The following is a 12,079-nucleotide window of genomic DNA, read 5'->3' on the forward strand; positions in this document are numbered from 1 at the left end:
GGATTTTGAAAAGTGGCTCTGGCCGCTCCCTCGTGGAGAGAAGGGGTCGTCATGGGAAACAACTCGGAGACGGAGGGTCGTCTGGGAAGAGCAGGTGGGCAGGGAGGGTGGCAGGGGCCGTGAGGGGAGGGGTGTCAAGGACGAGCAGCTGGGTGGATGGGGTGGTTTCGGGGATAATCGCAGCAGACACACACCTGTCTACACCACTCAGTCCTCATAACAGCCCATGAGGGGAACACGGGAGAAACCGAGGCACAGAGGAGTTTGTCACTTGCCCGAGGTGGAGGTGGGGTTTGAACCCCCGGCCGCGGGGGTGGGTGGGAGGGGAATGGACTGAAGGGCTGCTGCAGCTGCAGTGGTCCCCAGAGGAGTGATGGTGGCCTGAACCAGGCAGGGGAGCAGACAGGGCGACATGAACCTGGAAGGCCAAGGGCAGGGCTTGCTTCCTGTGGATGTGAACAGGCGAGGCTGGTCCTGAGCTGAGGATTTTGATCTCCTTTGCGTTGTGCTGTGGCTGTGCGGTGGTCTGAGGCCTGAGAAGGGTGCCGGGGGATGGGAGAGTGGAGAAGGGGGACTTCCTGGCAGGGAGAACCCTGGGTGTGGGGCACAGAAGCCGGGACAGGGGGTCGAGTGCTGGGAGAGGCGGTGTCAGCTGCTGCTGCAGGAGGCTCGAGTGTGGCCAGGGTCCAGAAGGGCCCTTGGGTCGTCCCCTCCCACCCTGTGCCTGAGCTGGTCTGCCTGACCGGAGGACCAGGGCGGAAGTGATGCACAGCACTTCCCACACTAGGTCATGAAAGACATGGGGCCTCCAGCCTGACAGCAAGCCCACAGGAGGCCCCCAGCCAAACCACCCCACTCGGCGGCTCCGGATTCCTGACCCTGGGCTGCTGTGAGATGATGAACGTCTGTCCTGTAAGCTGCTGGGTGTGGGGCACTCTGTTATGTGGTGGTGGGTGATGCTAAGTGCACTGTGACAACCCACCCCCAAGCTCAGTGCCCAGAGTGGCTTAGCTGCCTCAGGGTCAATCATCACGCGGCTTGAGTGGCCGGGGACCCTGTCCCCAGCTGGTCTCGTGGCTGTTGGTGGGAGGGCTCCCATGGGGCTGCCCACTCACCATGTGGCTCCTCCAGAGCCAGTGATCGGGGCCTGGTGGCCGGGGCTCCTGGCTTCGTGCCCCCTGGAGCGCAGGGCCCTGGGGCTGCGCAGGCTGGCCCGGCCCGTTGGAAATCCTCCTGGCCGTCGTTATCCCGAGAGTCCTGGCCTTGTCTCTGCCGAGCTCCTGCATCCCTGTCCTTCCTCTTGACTTATGTGGAGTAAAGAGACCTGTTTCCCACGAGCAAAACCCCCAACTCAAACCAGACCAACCCGAGGACACGCCCCAGAGCCACGTTCCCTGGCATCGTTTTGTCTTTTCTTTAACCGAGGTGAAATTCGCGTAACATACGATTAACAAAGTGCACAGTTCAGTGGCCTGTGGTGCATTCACCACGCTGGGCAACCACTGCATTTCTCTAGTGCCAGGACATTTTCATCTCAAAAGGAAACCCCGTATCCATTAGCAAGCACTCCGCATTCCCCCTCCCCAGCCGCTGGTGGCCACTGATCTCCTTTCTGCCTCTGCGCTAATAGGTGTATGTCCGTACCTGTTCTGGACAGTTCACATGAAAGGAATCGTGCATCCTGGGGCCTTTTGTGTCTGCTTCTTTCACTCAGCAGCACATTTTCCACGTCCACCCATGTTGTTGCGTGTGTCAGGACGCGGTTCCTTTTGTGGTTGAATAATATGCCACTGTGTGGATTTACCACGTTTTGTCCACTCGCTGCAGGACGCTTGGGTTGTTTCTACCGTTTGGCTATTGTGAATAGTGCTTCTGTGAACATTTGTGTACAAGTTTCCGTGTGGACGTGTTTTCATTTCTCTTGGGTATAAACCTAGGAGTGGAATTGCTGGGTCAGATGGTAATTCTATGTTTAACTTTTTAAGGAACCCCCAAACTGTTCCACAGCAGACGCACCATTTTACACTCCGCCCAGCCGTGTACGAGGGTTCCAGTGTCTCCACGTCCTCGCCAACACTTGCTATTTTCCGTTTTCTTGAATAAAGTCGTCCTGGTGGGTGCGAAGTGCTATCTCACTGTGGTTTTGATTTGCGTTTCCCTAGTGACTAATGAGCCAGCCCCGGTGGGCTAGTGGTTAAGATCTGGCGCTCTCGCTGCCATGGCCCAGGTTCATCTCCTGGTCCAGGAACCACACCACCCGTCTGTTGGTTGTCACACTACAGGGGCTGCATGTTGCTGTGATGCTGAAAGCTATGCCACCAGGATTTCAAACACCAGCAGTGTCACCCATGGTGGACAGGTTTCAGCGGAGCTTCCAGACTAAGACAGACTAGGAAGAAGGAACTGGCCACCCATTTTCGAAAAAATTGGCCATGAAAACCCTGTGAACAGCAGTGGAGCGCTGTCTGATCGAGCGGCTGGAAGGCGAGAGGATGGCGCAGAAAGCCCAGGCGGGTTCCGCTCTGCTGTGCACCAGGCGCTAGGTGTTGGAATCCACTCGACAGCACTAACAACAAATGACTAATGACGCTGAGCATCTTTTCATGGGCTTGTTGGCCATTTGAACCTCTTCTTTGGAGAAACGTCTAGTCAAATCCTTTGTCCATTTTTTAACTGGGCTGCTTGTCCTCTGGTTGTCGAGTTGTAAGAGTCCTTTATATGTTCTGGATGTTAAACTCTTATCAGACACATGATTTGCAAATATTGTCTCCAGACAGTTTTTCTAGAGGTTGGCTTTTGCGCATTCTTGATAAGCTCTTTTGGTGCATAACAGTTTTTCATTTTTATGAAGTCCAATTTATCTATCTTTTCTTTTCTTGCATGTGCTTCTGGTGTCAAATCTAGGAATCCATTGCCATACTCGAGGTCATGAGGATTTACCCTGATGTTCTTTTCTCAGGAGCTTTATAGTTTCAGCTCTATTTGTATTTAGGCTGTTGATGCATTTTGAGATAGTTTCCGTATGTGGTGTGTGGTGGGGTCCACCTTTTTTCTTTTGCATGTGGGTGTCCCGCTGTCCCAGAACCATCTGTTAACAGACTGTTCCTCCCCCGCTGAATGGTCTTGTCATCGTTGTTGAACATAATTGCCACAGATGTTCGGCTGTGCTGGGGGCTCTGTGCTCTAGTCCGCCGGTCTGTGAGTCTGTCCTTATGCCAGGACCGCACTGTCTTGATTCCTGTAGCTTTGTAGTAAGTTTTGAAACAGGGAAGTACAAATTTTTCAACTTTTTCTTTCTCAGTATTGTTCTGGCTAAATAGGGGCCCCTCGCAATTCCACATGAACTTGAGGGTTGGTCTTCCATGTTGATGGGATTCACTGAACCTGCGGATTGCGTTCGGGATGTTGCCGTTTAGCAACATTAGGTCTTCTCATCCATGAACGAGATGCCTTACCGTGTGTTTAGGTTCCCTTTGATGGTTTGAGCAGTGTTTTGCAGTTTTCAGTGTAAGGGTCTTTCGTCTCCTTGGTTAAATCTGTTCCTGTGTATTTTATTCTTGTTGATACTACTGTAAAGGGAACTGGCTCCTTAATTTCCGTTTCAGATTGTTCACTGCTGGCGTGCCGTCTGTTTTCTTCTCCAGTCCAGTAAGTTCCGGTAAATAGCAAAAAAGAAGGAGAACTCCACATGATCCCAGCTTTGTCTTTGTTGTGGTTGTCGCTGGCCTCTGCCTCCTTCCTTGAGGGGCTGGGGCCGCTCAGCTCACAGGCCGCAGGGGTGGGTGTCCTGTGTGTGGCTGGGGCTCTCTGGTGGCCAGCTGGGTGCTGGAAGTGCCTGGCTGGCCCCTCCAGTTGAGGGGAAGCTGGGCTCACCGTGCAGGATGGGGTGGGCTGTCCTAGTCCCCAGGCCCTTCCTCCTGGAGGACGGGGCCACAGCATGGCGGGCGACATGCTCTGGACCTGGCCCCTACCTGCCTCATGCCCTGCCCCTTCTGCCCACGGTCTGGGAGGCCTCTCTGGGAGCCCTTCAGTCTCGTCTCCTCTTTCAGATTCCTCCTCCCACACACAGTGGGCAGTGCCTGGGTTGGTGAATGGGGTGCCTCACCTGGATTCCAGATCCTTCGCTGCTTGTCCCAACTGCACACTTTCAGGCCCCATGTGGACCTGCTGCTGCCCCTTCCTGAGGCCGACCAGCTGGCCAGGGCTCCCTGGAGGCCCTTTGGGCTGAAACTCTGGCAAAGCCTCCCCGGCCCTGCATCTCACCCCCAGCTGGGGGATGACAAGAAGAATCATCAGGGAAGGCCTAGGAGAAATTCCTGCAAAGCCACAGAGGTGCCCCTCTGCCCCCGGAGCCCTGCTCCCCGCCCTGTGGATGTGGCTGCATCAGGATGTGGGAGCCTTGGGGGCGCTCCTGGCTGTCTGGGTGGCATCCGACCCCCAATGCTGCTGAGCCCCAGGTGACACCAGCCCCTGGCCCAGGTGATGGAGATGGCCCCAGAGGCCTAGCCGTGGCCTTGGGGGCTCCTGCCGGCAGGACAGTCCCTCTGGCCCCAGAGAGCCAATTCAGAACTTGCCAGTGGGGCCTCAGGGGTGTCTGGAGGAAGCTGCAGCGATGACTGCCCCCAGGGAGTGAAGAAGCAGGTCCCCTCCCCCAGCTCCCAGGGGGAGCTGAAACCATCTCGTCCCTCCACCCTCTGGGTGGCGACTACCTGGAGCCTGGGAGGGAGGGACCCACGGCCTCCGGGGCTGGGCTGCGGCTGCCCCCTCTCCCCACCCCAGGGAGGAGCTGTTTGGACCATGAGGAGGGGCTGGTGGGAGTGTGGACACCTTGATGGGAGGAGGAAATTCCCCTTCTTCATGAAGATGTGGCACCTGCTGGGGTTCTGGATGGTTCTACTGGACCAGAGGGGATGCTGCCCCCCAGGTGCCAGGCTTGTTGCCACGTGACCGAGCAGAGCCTGCTTCTTTCCAGAGATGGGCGGCTGTGCTGCACCCTGGCTCCCGAGGTGGCTTCATGTCAGCCCCCGGGGCCTGGGGACTGGTGGTGGTGGTGGTGGTGGTGGGGTCCTGGGGACAGCCCTTTCCAGGACATGCACGCTGGCCCTGGAGGTGGTGGGGAGCAAAGGGCGTGCCCTTGGGCCCATGTTGGGAACATGAAGCCCACCCCCTCACAAGTGGGCAGGGTCCCACCACCAGGTGGAGGCCAAGAGACCTTCACTCCAAGCAACAGATCCAGGGGCTGCAATCGATTTCCAAGGGTTTGTCTCTTCTAGCTGATGCTGTCGAGAAGGAGAAACTGACAGCATGCCACAAGTGTCGCCTGGAAATCAGTTAGCTCAGGAGCTGACAACAGGCTGTACTTTAACCATTCTCTCTGCTGCCCCACTCTGACCGCAAGGCTGGGCCACCTCCCGGGATGGCTGGGCTCACGAGGAGCCTCCTCCCCCTCGCTGGGCTGGGTGTCCCACCCTCTCCAGGGAGAAGGCAGCTGGTGGCTCCAATTCCTGGCAAAGCTCTGGCGTCAAGCTCGCAGGCCGCTCCCCAGGAAGGAAGGAATGTGATTAAAAAGGTGAGAAGAAATAGGACTGCTGGGGCTGTCCCCTGCTCACACCTGGTTCTGTGACTCTCGGGGCTTTCCCCAGAGTCCTTGTCCTCCACCCACCCAGTGCTGCTGCCCCCTCTGGCCTCGCCGTCTGCCCAGCATGTGGCAGGGGCTGTGCTGACTTGGCTCCGCCAGATGGGGCCACTGAGGCAGGGGTGGGGGTTAGGACATCAGCATACGCGTTTAGGGGAACACAGTTGGGCCTATCACAGTGGCCAGCCTCCCGTGTCTCTCCTCTCCCTTGTCTGTCCTCCTGGTCTTACCCCATCCTCACCTGCCCGAATCTGTGAGGCACGGGTGACTTTTTGGGCCACGTGGGCCCCTGTCCAGCCTATAACTGATGCTGAGAATGGGACGGGACTTCCCACCCCAGTGTCCACCCACCCCCTGAGAAGCAGAAGGACCTTGAGAGGCCAACCCCTCTGACCCCCCCAGAGGGCTACCTGCCGAAGTCCCAGGAAGGAGATGGTGGACAGACGTACGTGTGATGGCTGCCCCCAGCCCTTGTCTGAAATGAATCCCCAAAACCACCTTTTCCCAAACTCGCTCTGCAGAGCTTCCTGTCCCGAGACTGGACTCGCCATTGCACACAGGCCCGCACACACGTGCACTCCGTGTCCCACATGGACAAGTGGCGGCTGGGCCATGACCCCCAGGTGAACACGTCTTTGCTGCAGAATTTGGGGAGCTTCCCACGTGCTGGAACGCGTCGTCAGCACTGAGCTGGGGACTGGATGCTTCTCACGTGGTCCTGTGCCAGAAACTCCTGCCCTGGGAGAGACCTTCAAGCCTCGGCAGCCCTGTGTGGTGGTTCCAGGTGACCCGCTGAGCAGAGCCCCGCTGAGCCGAGCCCCACCGAGCAGGACGACCCCACGAGACGCCACCTCCCCAAGGAAGCTCCCATCCCTTCTCTCCTTGGCTGGACAGCTGTCCCCACACACTTGTCCCCACCTGGTGGTCCCTGCACAGCCGTCCCTTGCCTGTGGGCTGACACAGCCATGTGGTGCAGCTGGTCTCTCTCTTCCAGCCCTGCACCGGGGCCATGCTGGGCAGCAAGTGTCGGGTGTGGCGCTGGGCCTGGGAGAGCGAGTTGGCCAGGCTCGCCCCTGGGGGCCAGCTCCTGCCACGTGTCCATCTTTCATTTTTATGAGCACTTGATTTGTGCTCTAGTCCCAGTGACAGAAAAGCTGATGCTAATAGGAAAAATATTACTCTCTCTACTGAAGCATGCCAGGCACAGCCGTGTAAATGCTGGGCATCCTTCTTGTTTAAAACAAACTGTAATTTAATTCGGGAGTTCCAGCTGCTTAGACCCTGGGTTTCCATGGCGACGGCTCCCCTCCCTACCTTGGAGCAGGCTGGAGGTGGGAGCAGGTGCTGTGCTGGGGAATCCGCCCGCTGACCCACAGCCCGGCTCCTGGGGACCCTGGGGCCTCCCGGGGATGTGGGGGGCAGCTGGCCACTCCATAAACGGCTCTGGAGGGAGGGACCATGCCCTGATGCCCCTCCCCATCTTCTCCCTGCACTCCTTCCCCTCCCAGCATCCACCCTCCTTCTCTTGGCTGAGCAACCCCCGGGCACGTGGGGGCTTTGCTTGGTGCAGGGGGAGATCTTTGCTCTGTGGCTTGTAGACAGAGGGAGTGGTCAGCAGAATAAAGGCCTCCAAGACGTCCGTGTCCCGATCCTGGGAGCTGTGGTGAGCAGGGTCACGTGGCAAAGGGAACTGAAGTTGCAGACGGGCCGACTTAGATGTGGGGAGACTGTCCTGGGTTCTCCAGGGGGCCCACTGTCATCACGGGTCCTTGAAAGTGGACGGGGGTGCAGACACAGTGTCAGAGAGAAGTGACGTGAGGAAGACTCGCGCCACTGCTGGCTTTGAGGGAGGAGCGAGGGGCCACATCCAAGGATTCTAGAAGCTGGAAAAGGCAAGGAAACGGACCCTCCCCGGGAACCCCCAGCAGGAGCCTTGCCGACACCTTGGTTTTAGCCGGTGAGGCACATGGACTCTCCGGAGCTGGAGACGGGACGTGTGTGGTTTGGCCACGTGGGTGGTGATGTGTGGCAGTTGCCACAGGAAGCCACACAGGGGCTGCATTAATTTGGGGGCCAGGGCCGGGAGCGACGTCCTTCCCAGGTCCTGGCTCCTTTCTTCCCCTCGTGCCCCCGACCCTCGAGCCCCTTGCCACAGCCCGCTGGCCTCTCTCTGGCCCCTGGTGCCCATCCGTGGGCTGCTGCCCCTCGTCCCTTGGCCAGGACGGCTCCTGTCCACCCCAGTGACCCTGTCCGGAGCCTCCCGGGTTCTTTCCTGCCCTGGCTGGTGCCTGAGCCCCTGCGTGGCCATGGCACTTGCATCTCTTCTGGAAAAGGAACCAGAACCACATAAAGCGCCCCAGAACCCCTCACCTCAGCAGTGCTGACCGGAGCTCAGTGGGTGGTGATTTCTCCAGGAAGCCGACAGCCCCTCACGGGGAGGGCGGCGGTGGGCGGTGATGGGGGACCTCGTGTCCCAGGGTCACGTGGCCCCTCCTCCACGGTGGCTGCAGCAAGGCCGGTGGCTCAGCCAACCTCAGGGGCACGTGTGTGCATGGGCACCTCCCTTCACCGCACGCCAGTGCGTCCAAATCCCTCTGGGGGTGCTGGGCGCCACCAGTACCTGGGGCGCTGCCTGCCCGTCCTGAGTGACCCCTTCCGTGCCCGGCCCCCACCGCCCTTGGTGGAGTGAAGGTCTTTGCGCAGGACCTTGGGGTCAGGATGCCCGAGCTGGGACCCCAGTTCCTGCCACCACCCAGAGTGTGGCTTGGGGCAAGTTACTTAACACCAGGGCCCCCATTTCCTGTCCTGGGGGGTGACAAGACTGTCCCTAAGCCATCTCCAGGAAGCTACAGCCCTGAGGTGTGAGACCCGGCTGAAATGAGCTGGCCCCTCAGCTGCCCCTCGCCCTGCAAGCCTGCTGACTGTGTCTTTGGACATTCCCTCTCCCACCCCAGCCTCAGGGAGGCATCGAGGGGCGCGGGGCCTGCAGGGCTGTGCGGAGTCCCACGGCAAATAGGAGCCTTTTCAGAAATGGCAAGAGGGACCTCGCAGCTGTGAGGAGGTATAGGGCCTGGTGGGGCAGGCGATCCTGGGTCGCCAGCTGAGCCCATGGAATCTCGGGGTCAATGGCGAGGACGTTTCCAGGCCAGGGTCAGACAGATGTGAGCTCAGGCTTTCAGGATGGAGTTGGGGGCCCTGAGCTGCGGGAAGGGGTGGCCTCTGGAAGCTGGAGAGGGCGGGGAAACGGACCTTCCCTCTCAGGCTTCCAGAACCGAAGGAGCACAGCAGCCTGGACACCTTGACTGTGGCCCAGCGAGGGGACAGATTTGTGTCACTTACAAGAAACAGGTGGTGGCAGTGGGGGTCCCTATGGAGCCTGGGCTCACAGACACGGAGTAGGACGGCCCCTTCACCGTGCACGTCTGATCCCAAATTTAGGTCCTTCTCTTGGACAAATTGTCCAATCCACAGGCCTGGGGACAGTGCCTGAGGAGGACGGAGGGGCCTTTCTCGCGTCGAGTGAGGCTGCAGGCATGAGAACCACCAGCTGCGGGCCACGCGAGCCTCCCTGGTCTGGAGCTTCCCACAGAGCCTGGAGAGCCACCACGACACACGGCTGTGACAGTGCCAGGTGGGCCTGGTGGCTCCAAGGGGGCCCTGGCAACGTCCCCTGGGGCCCCGCGCTACCGGCTGGAGTGGAGGTGGGCGGCCTCAGCGCGGAGCCCCCGCTGCCCATGCTGCGCTCTTAAAGGAGGAAGCCGCCGCCGCCGTCCCTGCACGGGTTTATTTTTACGAACAGTTTATTGTTGTCATTGCTCTTACTTTCACATTACAATTCCATGTTTCGTCAAAGTCTTTTTCAATTCTCATTTTGGTAAAATAAATAGAGATAAATGAACCTTTAGGTGATGCTCTCTCGAGCCTCGGTTACTCCATGATTGAGTTTCGCATCGGGCCTGTGGGGACACAGCCCCCTGTGCACAGGGGACGGCGCCGGGTGAGGCGGGAGGGCCGTGCTCCTCCGCTGAAGCCTCGCACGTGGCAGGTGATGGTTTTGTCTCAAAACAAACAGAACCACATGTCAGCTCAGAATCTGGAGTGGAACCACTCCATGAGTCAGCTAGCGGTGGGGCACATGCTCTCTCAGTGTCTGGGTGGTGCTCAGCTTCCAGAAGGTTCCGGTGTCACCACCTGGTGGGCCGTGCAGAGCTGACAGGCGGCTGTGTGGGAGGGTCAGGACTTTCTGCTGCCCTCCTGACCCCACGCTGCTCACGCACCCAGAACACAGTGGAAGCAGTCACTGGGCCGGGGTGGGAATTCCATCCCAGAACCTTCTCCTGGTGGGAGCACGACATCCTACGCACAGCAGAAGGCTGCTTCCATCGCCATGCCCCGTCCAGCCCTGTGAAGCCCCAGCACAGACCCTGGCCCAGCCCACCCAGGCCACCTGGAAAACGCCCTCGGCTGAGGCAGAACCTTCGTCTGCAGCACAAGGGGACCTCAACTTCTGTCACAGCTCTTACATTCCCATTATTAGTGGCCTCTTATTGGCAGAATTAGTTAAGCCAGCTCTCCTCTATCGCTGAATAATCCTGATTCCCAAGGAAAAATGGAAAAAATGCCTTTTAAAATATCATCATTGTGGTTGTGTTTTGTTTTCCAAGAGCTGTGTGTCTGCAATTGCTCAGCACGCTCTCTGTGCCCTTCCCGGGGCCACAGTGCCCCCACGGTTCGCCTGCCGTGCACTTGCACATGCACAGACACGCAGAGACGCCCTGACCCGTGCTAAGGCAATCACCAAAGAACTCTTCTGCGTTCCTCGCTGCGAGGCGCAAACTCCAGTTGCACCAGGGTGTGGGGACAGGGGCTGGAGCTGGGCCGCTGGTTCCCCACAGATACTCGGGGCTCCCACTGCCCCTCACATATGCACGTGTGTGACGCGTGTGTGATGCGTGTGCGAGCACAGGTGGGAAGGCCATAGGACCACACGTGTGTGCACCCGTGTGCGGGCACAGGCGGGGAGATACGAGGCTGCCCAGGGAAGAGCAGCACTTCAGAGAGAAACAAGCCCCGTGGCCCAAGGCGGAGGCCGAATCGTGGCGGCCCCGCCTGCTAACTGATTTGCAGTGAGGGGGCCCAAACTCGAGTCCAGGGCTGCGCTGTGTTGGGGAAGGCGGGCCGTGTGGGGAGGCTGAGCCGTGGTCCTCCCACCATTTGGCCGTGATGGCCCCCAGTGGGCGAGGACAGGCATCGGGGAGGGAGGACGTGCCCAGGCAGAGGCCACACCTTCTCGCTCGCTCTCGGCCAAGCCATGGCCAGAGCCGCGTGTGCCCCACGCTGCCTGTCCACCAGGGCGGCCGAGGCCTGGAGAAGCTGGCTTCCGTCTGGGAGCCTTTGTGGAGCTAATGCTTGGGTCACTGGGAAGATAAAATGAGTGTGTTTCCCCTGTTAAAAATCTCAGAAGAAAATCAGCATGGGAAGGGCAAACTGCAACTGTGTCCCCAGTCTGGGAGCTGTGTCTCAGCAGAGAAGCAACTGTCACACCACAGGACTCCGCCAGGGCCCCCTTCCCTGGGCTCCTGGGCACGACAGTGAAGACAGACAGACGGCCTTCCTTGAGCCCTCAGCAGCCAGGTCAGGACCAGCGTTCACGGGGAGTGCGGCGGGTCCACTATGTACAGGGTGGCCTGGTGGGGAGCAGGGCGCCCGCTATCTGACGCGCTTCTCCACCGAGTACACGGAGATGTAGTAGTCGTTGCTCCCCACGGCCAGGTGAGGCTGGAGAGGAGAGCAGATGGGGTGAGCGGGGGTGAGCAGCCAGCTGCCGGGGGGGGAGGGGGCGGGGGAGGGGAAGCTGCGAGGGGGAGGGGGTGCTGCCGTGCAGAGTTTCCCCCCCGCACCCGGCTCCAGAGGCGGGCTCAGAAATGACGGGACCCCTAGCTGCTGCCTTTCAGCAGGGATGCATCCCCCCACGGCAACACAGGGAATTTGCATACTACCCACAGTTCCCTGCGTTCTGTGCTCAGGATTGCCCCACAGGGACAGTTCTGGGAATCTCGTGTCGCATGTTTCAGCAGAGAGCCACACGCCAGTTCCCCTGGAGCCCCACGCTGCACGGGGGCACATTGGCAGCATCCTCATTTAAAATCCAACAGCCCACAACCACGTGGACCACCCATAACTGAGGACAGGCACGGTGGCACAGGGATCTGGGCTGCTCTCCCGCAGGGAGCACAGGGGGTGGTTCCCCAGCAGACTTTCCCTGGAAGGTTTCTCCAGGGGCGCCAGTGGTGCAGGGGCCGAAGGGGACGGAACTGGCGGGGCGATCACACGCCTTGTCTGCACAGCCCACTTTCCCTGGAGTGACAGGGAATTTGTGCTGCTTCTGGAGTGCACGCAGTGTGGGGGCCATGACCCCTGGAGACTCTGGGGCCCTGAGAAAAT

The 12,079-nt window shown here is 59.4% G+C and overlaps 1 protein-coding gene and 1 long non-coding RNA gene across 21 annotated transcripts in view; one reads left to right on the forward strand and one right to left on the reverse strand.

The window, feature by feature from the left end:
- The first annotated feature begins 4,049 nt into the window (after positions 1–4,049).
- LOC139073994 (uncharacterized) lies at positions 4,050–7,270 on the forward strand. Its single transcript, XR_011523255.1, has 2 exons — positions 4,050–5,569; positions 6,157–7,270. It is a non-coding gene; the product is annotated as an uncharacterized lncRNA (long non-coding RNA).
- A 2,147-nt stretch (positions 7,271–9,417) lies between these two features.
- Positions 9,418–12,079, reverse strand: part of RPTOR (regulatory associated protein of MTOR complex 1) — a 404,605-nt gene continuing 401,943 nt past the window's right edge. For all 20 annotated transcript variants that reach the window (XR_011523252.1, XR_011523251.1, XM_008514448.2 and 17 more), the window contains one exon: positions 9,418–11,413. Coding sequence is in view for 18 of the 20 variants with exons in the window: in XM_008514448.2 (XP_008512670.1) it covers positions 11,345–11,413 (69 nt within the window). In the remaining 2 variants the exon portion in view is untranslated. The remainder of the gene's footprint in view (positions 11,414–12,079) is intronic.

This window comes from Equus przewalskii, chromosome 10 (genome assembly GCF_037783145.1).
Source record: "Equus przewalskii isolate Varuska chromosome 10, EquPr2, whole genome shotgun sequence".
In the NCBI taxonomy this organism is placed as follows: domain Eukaryota; kingdom Metazoa; phylum Chordata; class Mammalia; order Perissodactyla; family Equidae; genus Equus; species Equus przewalskii.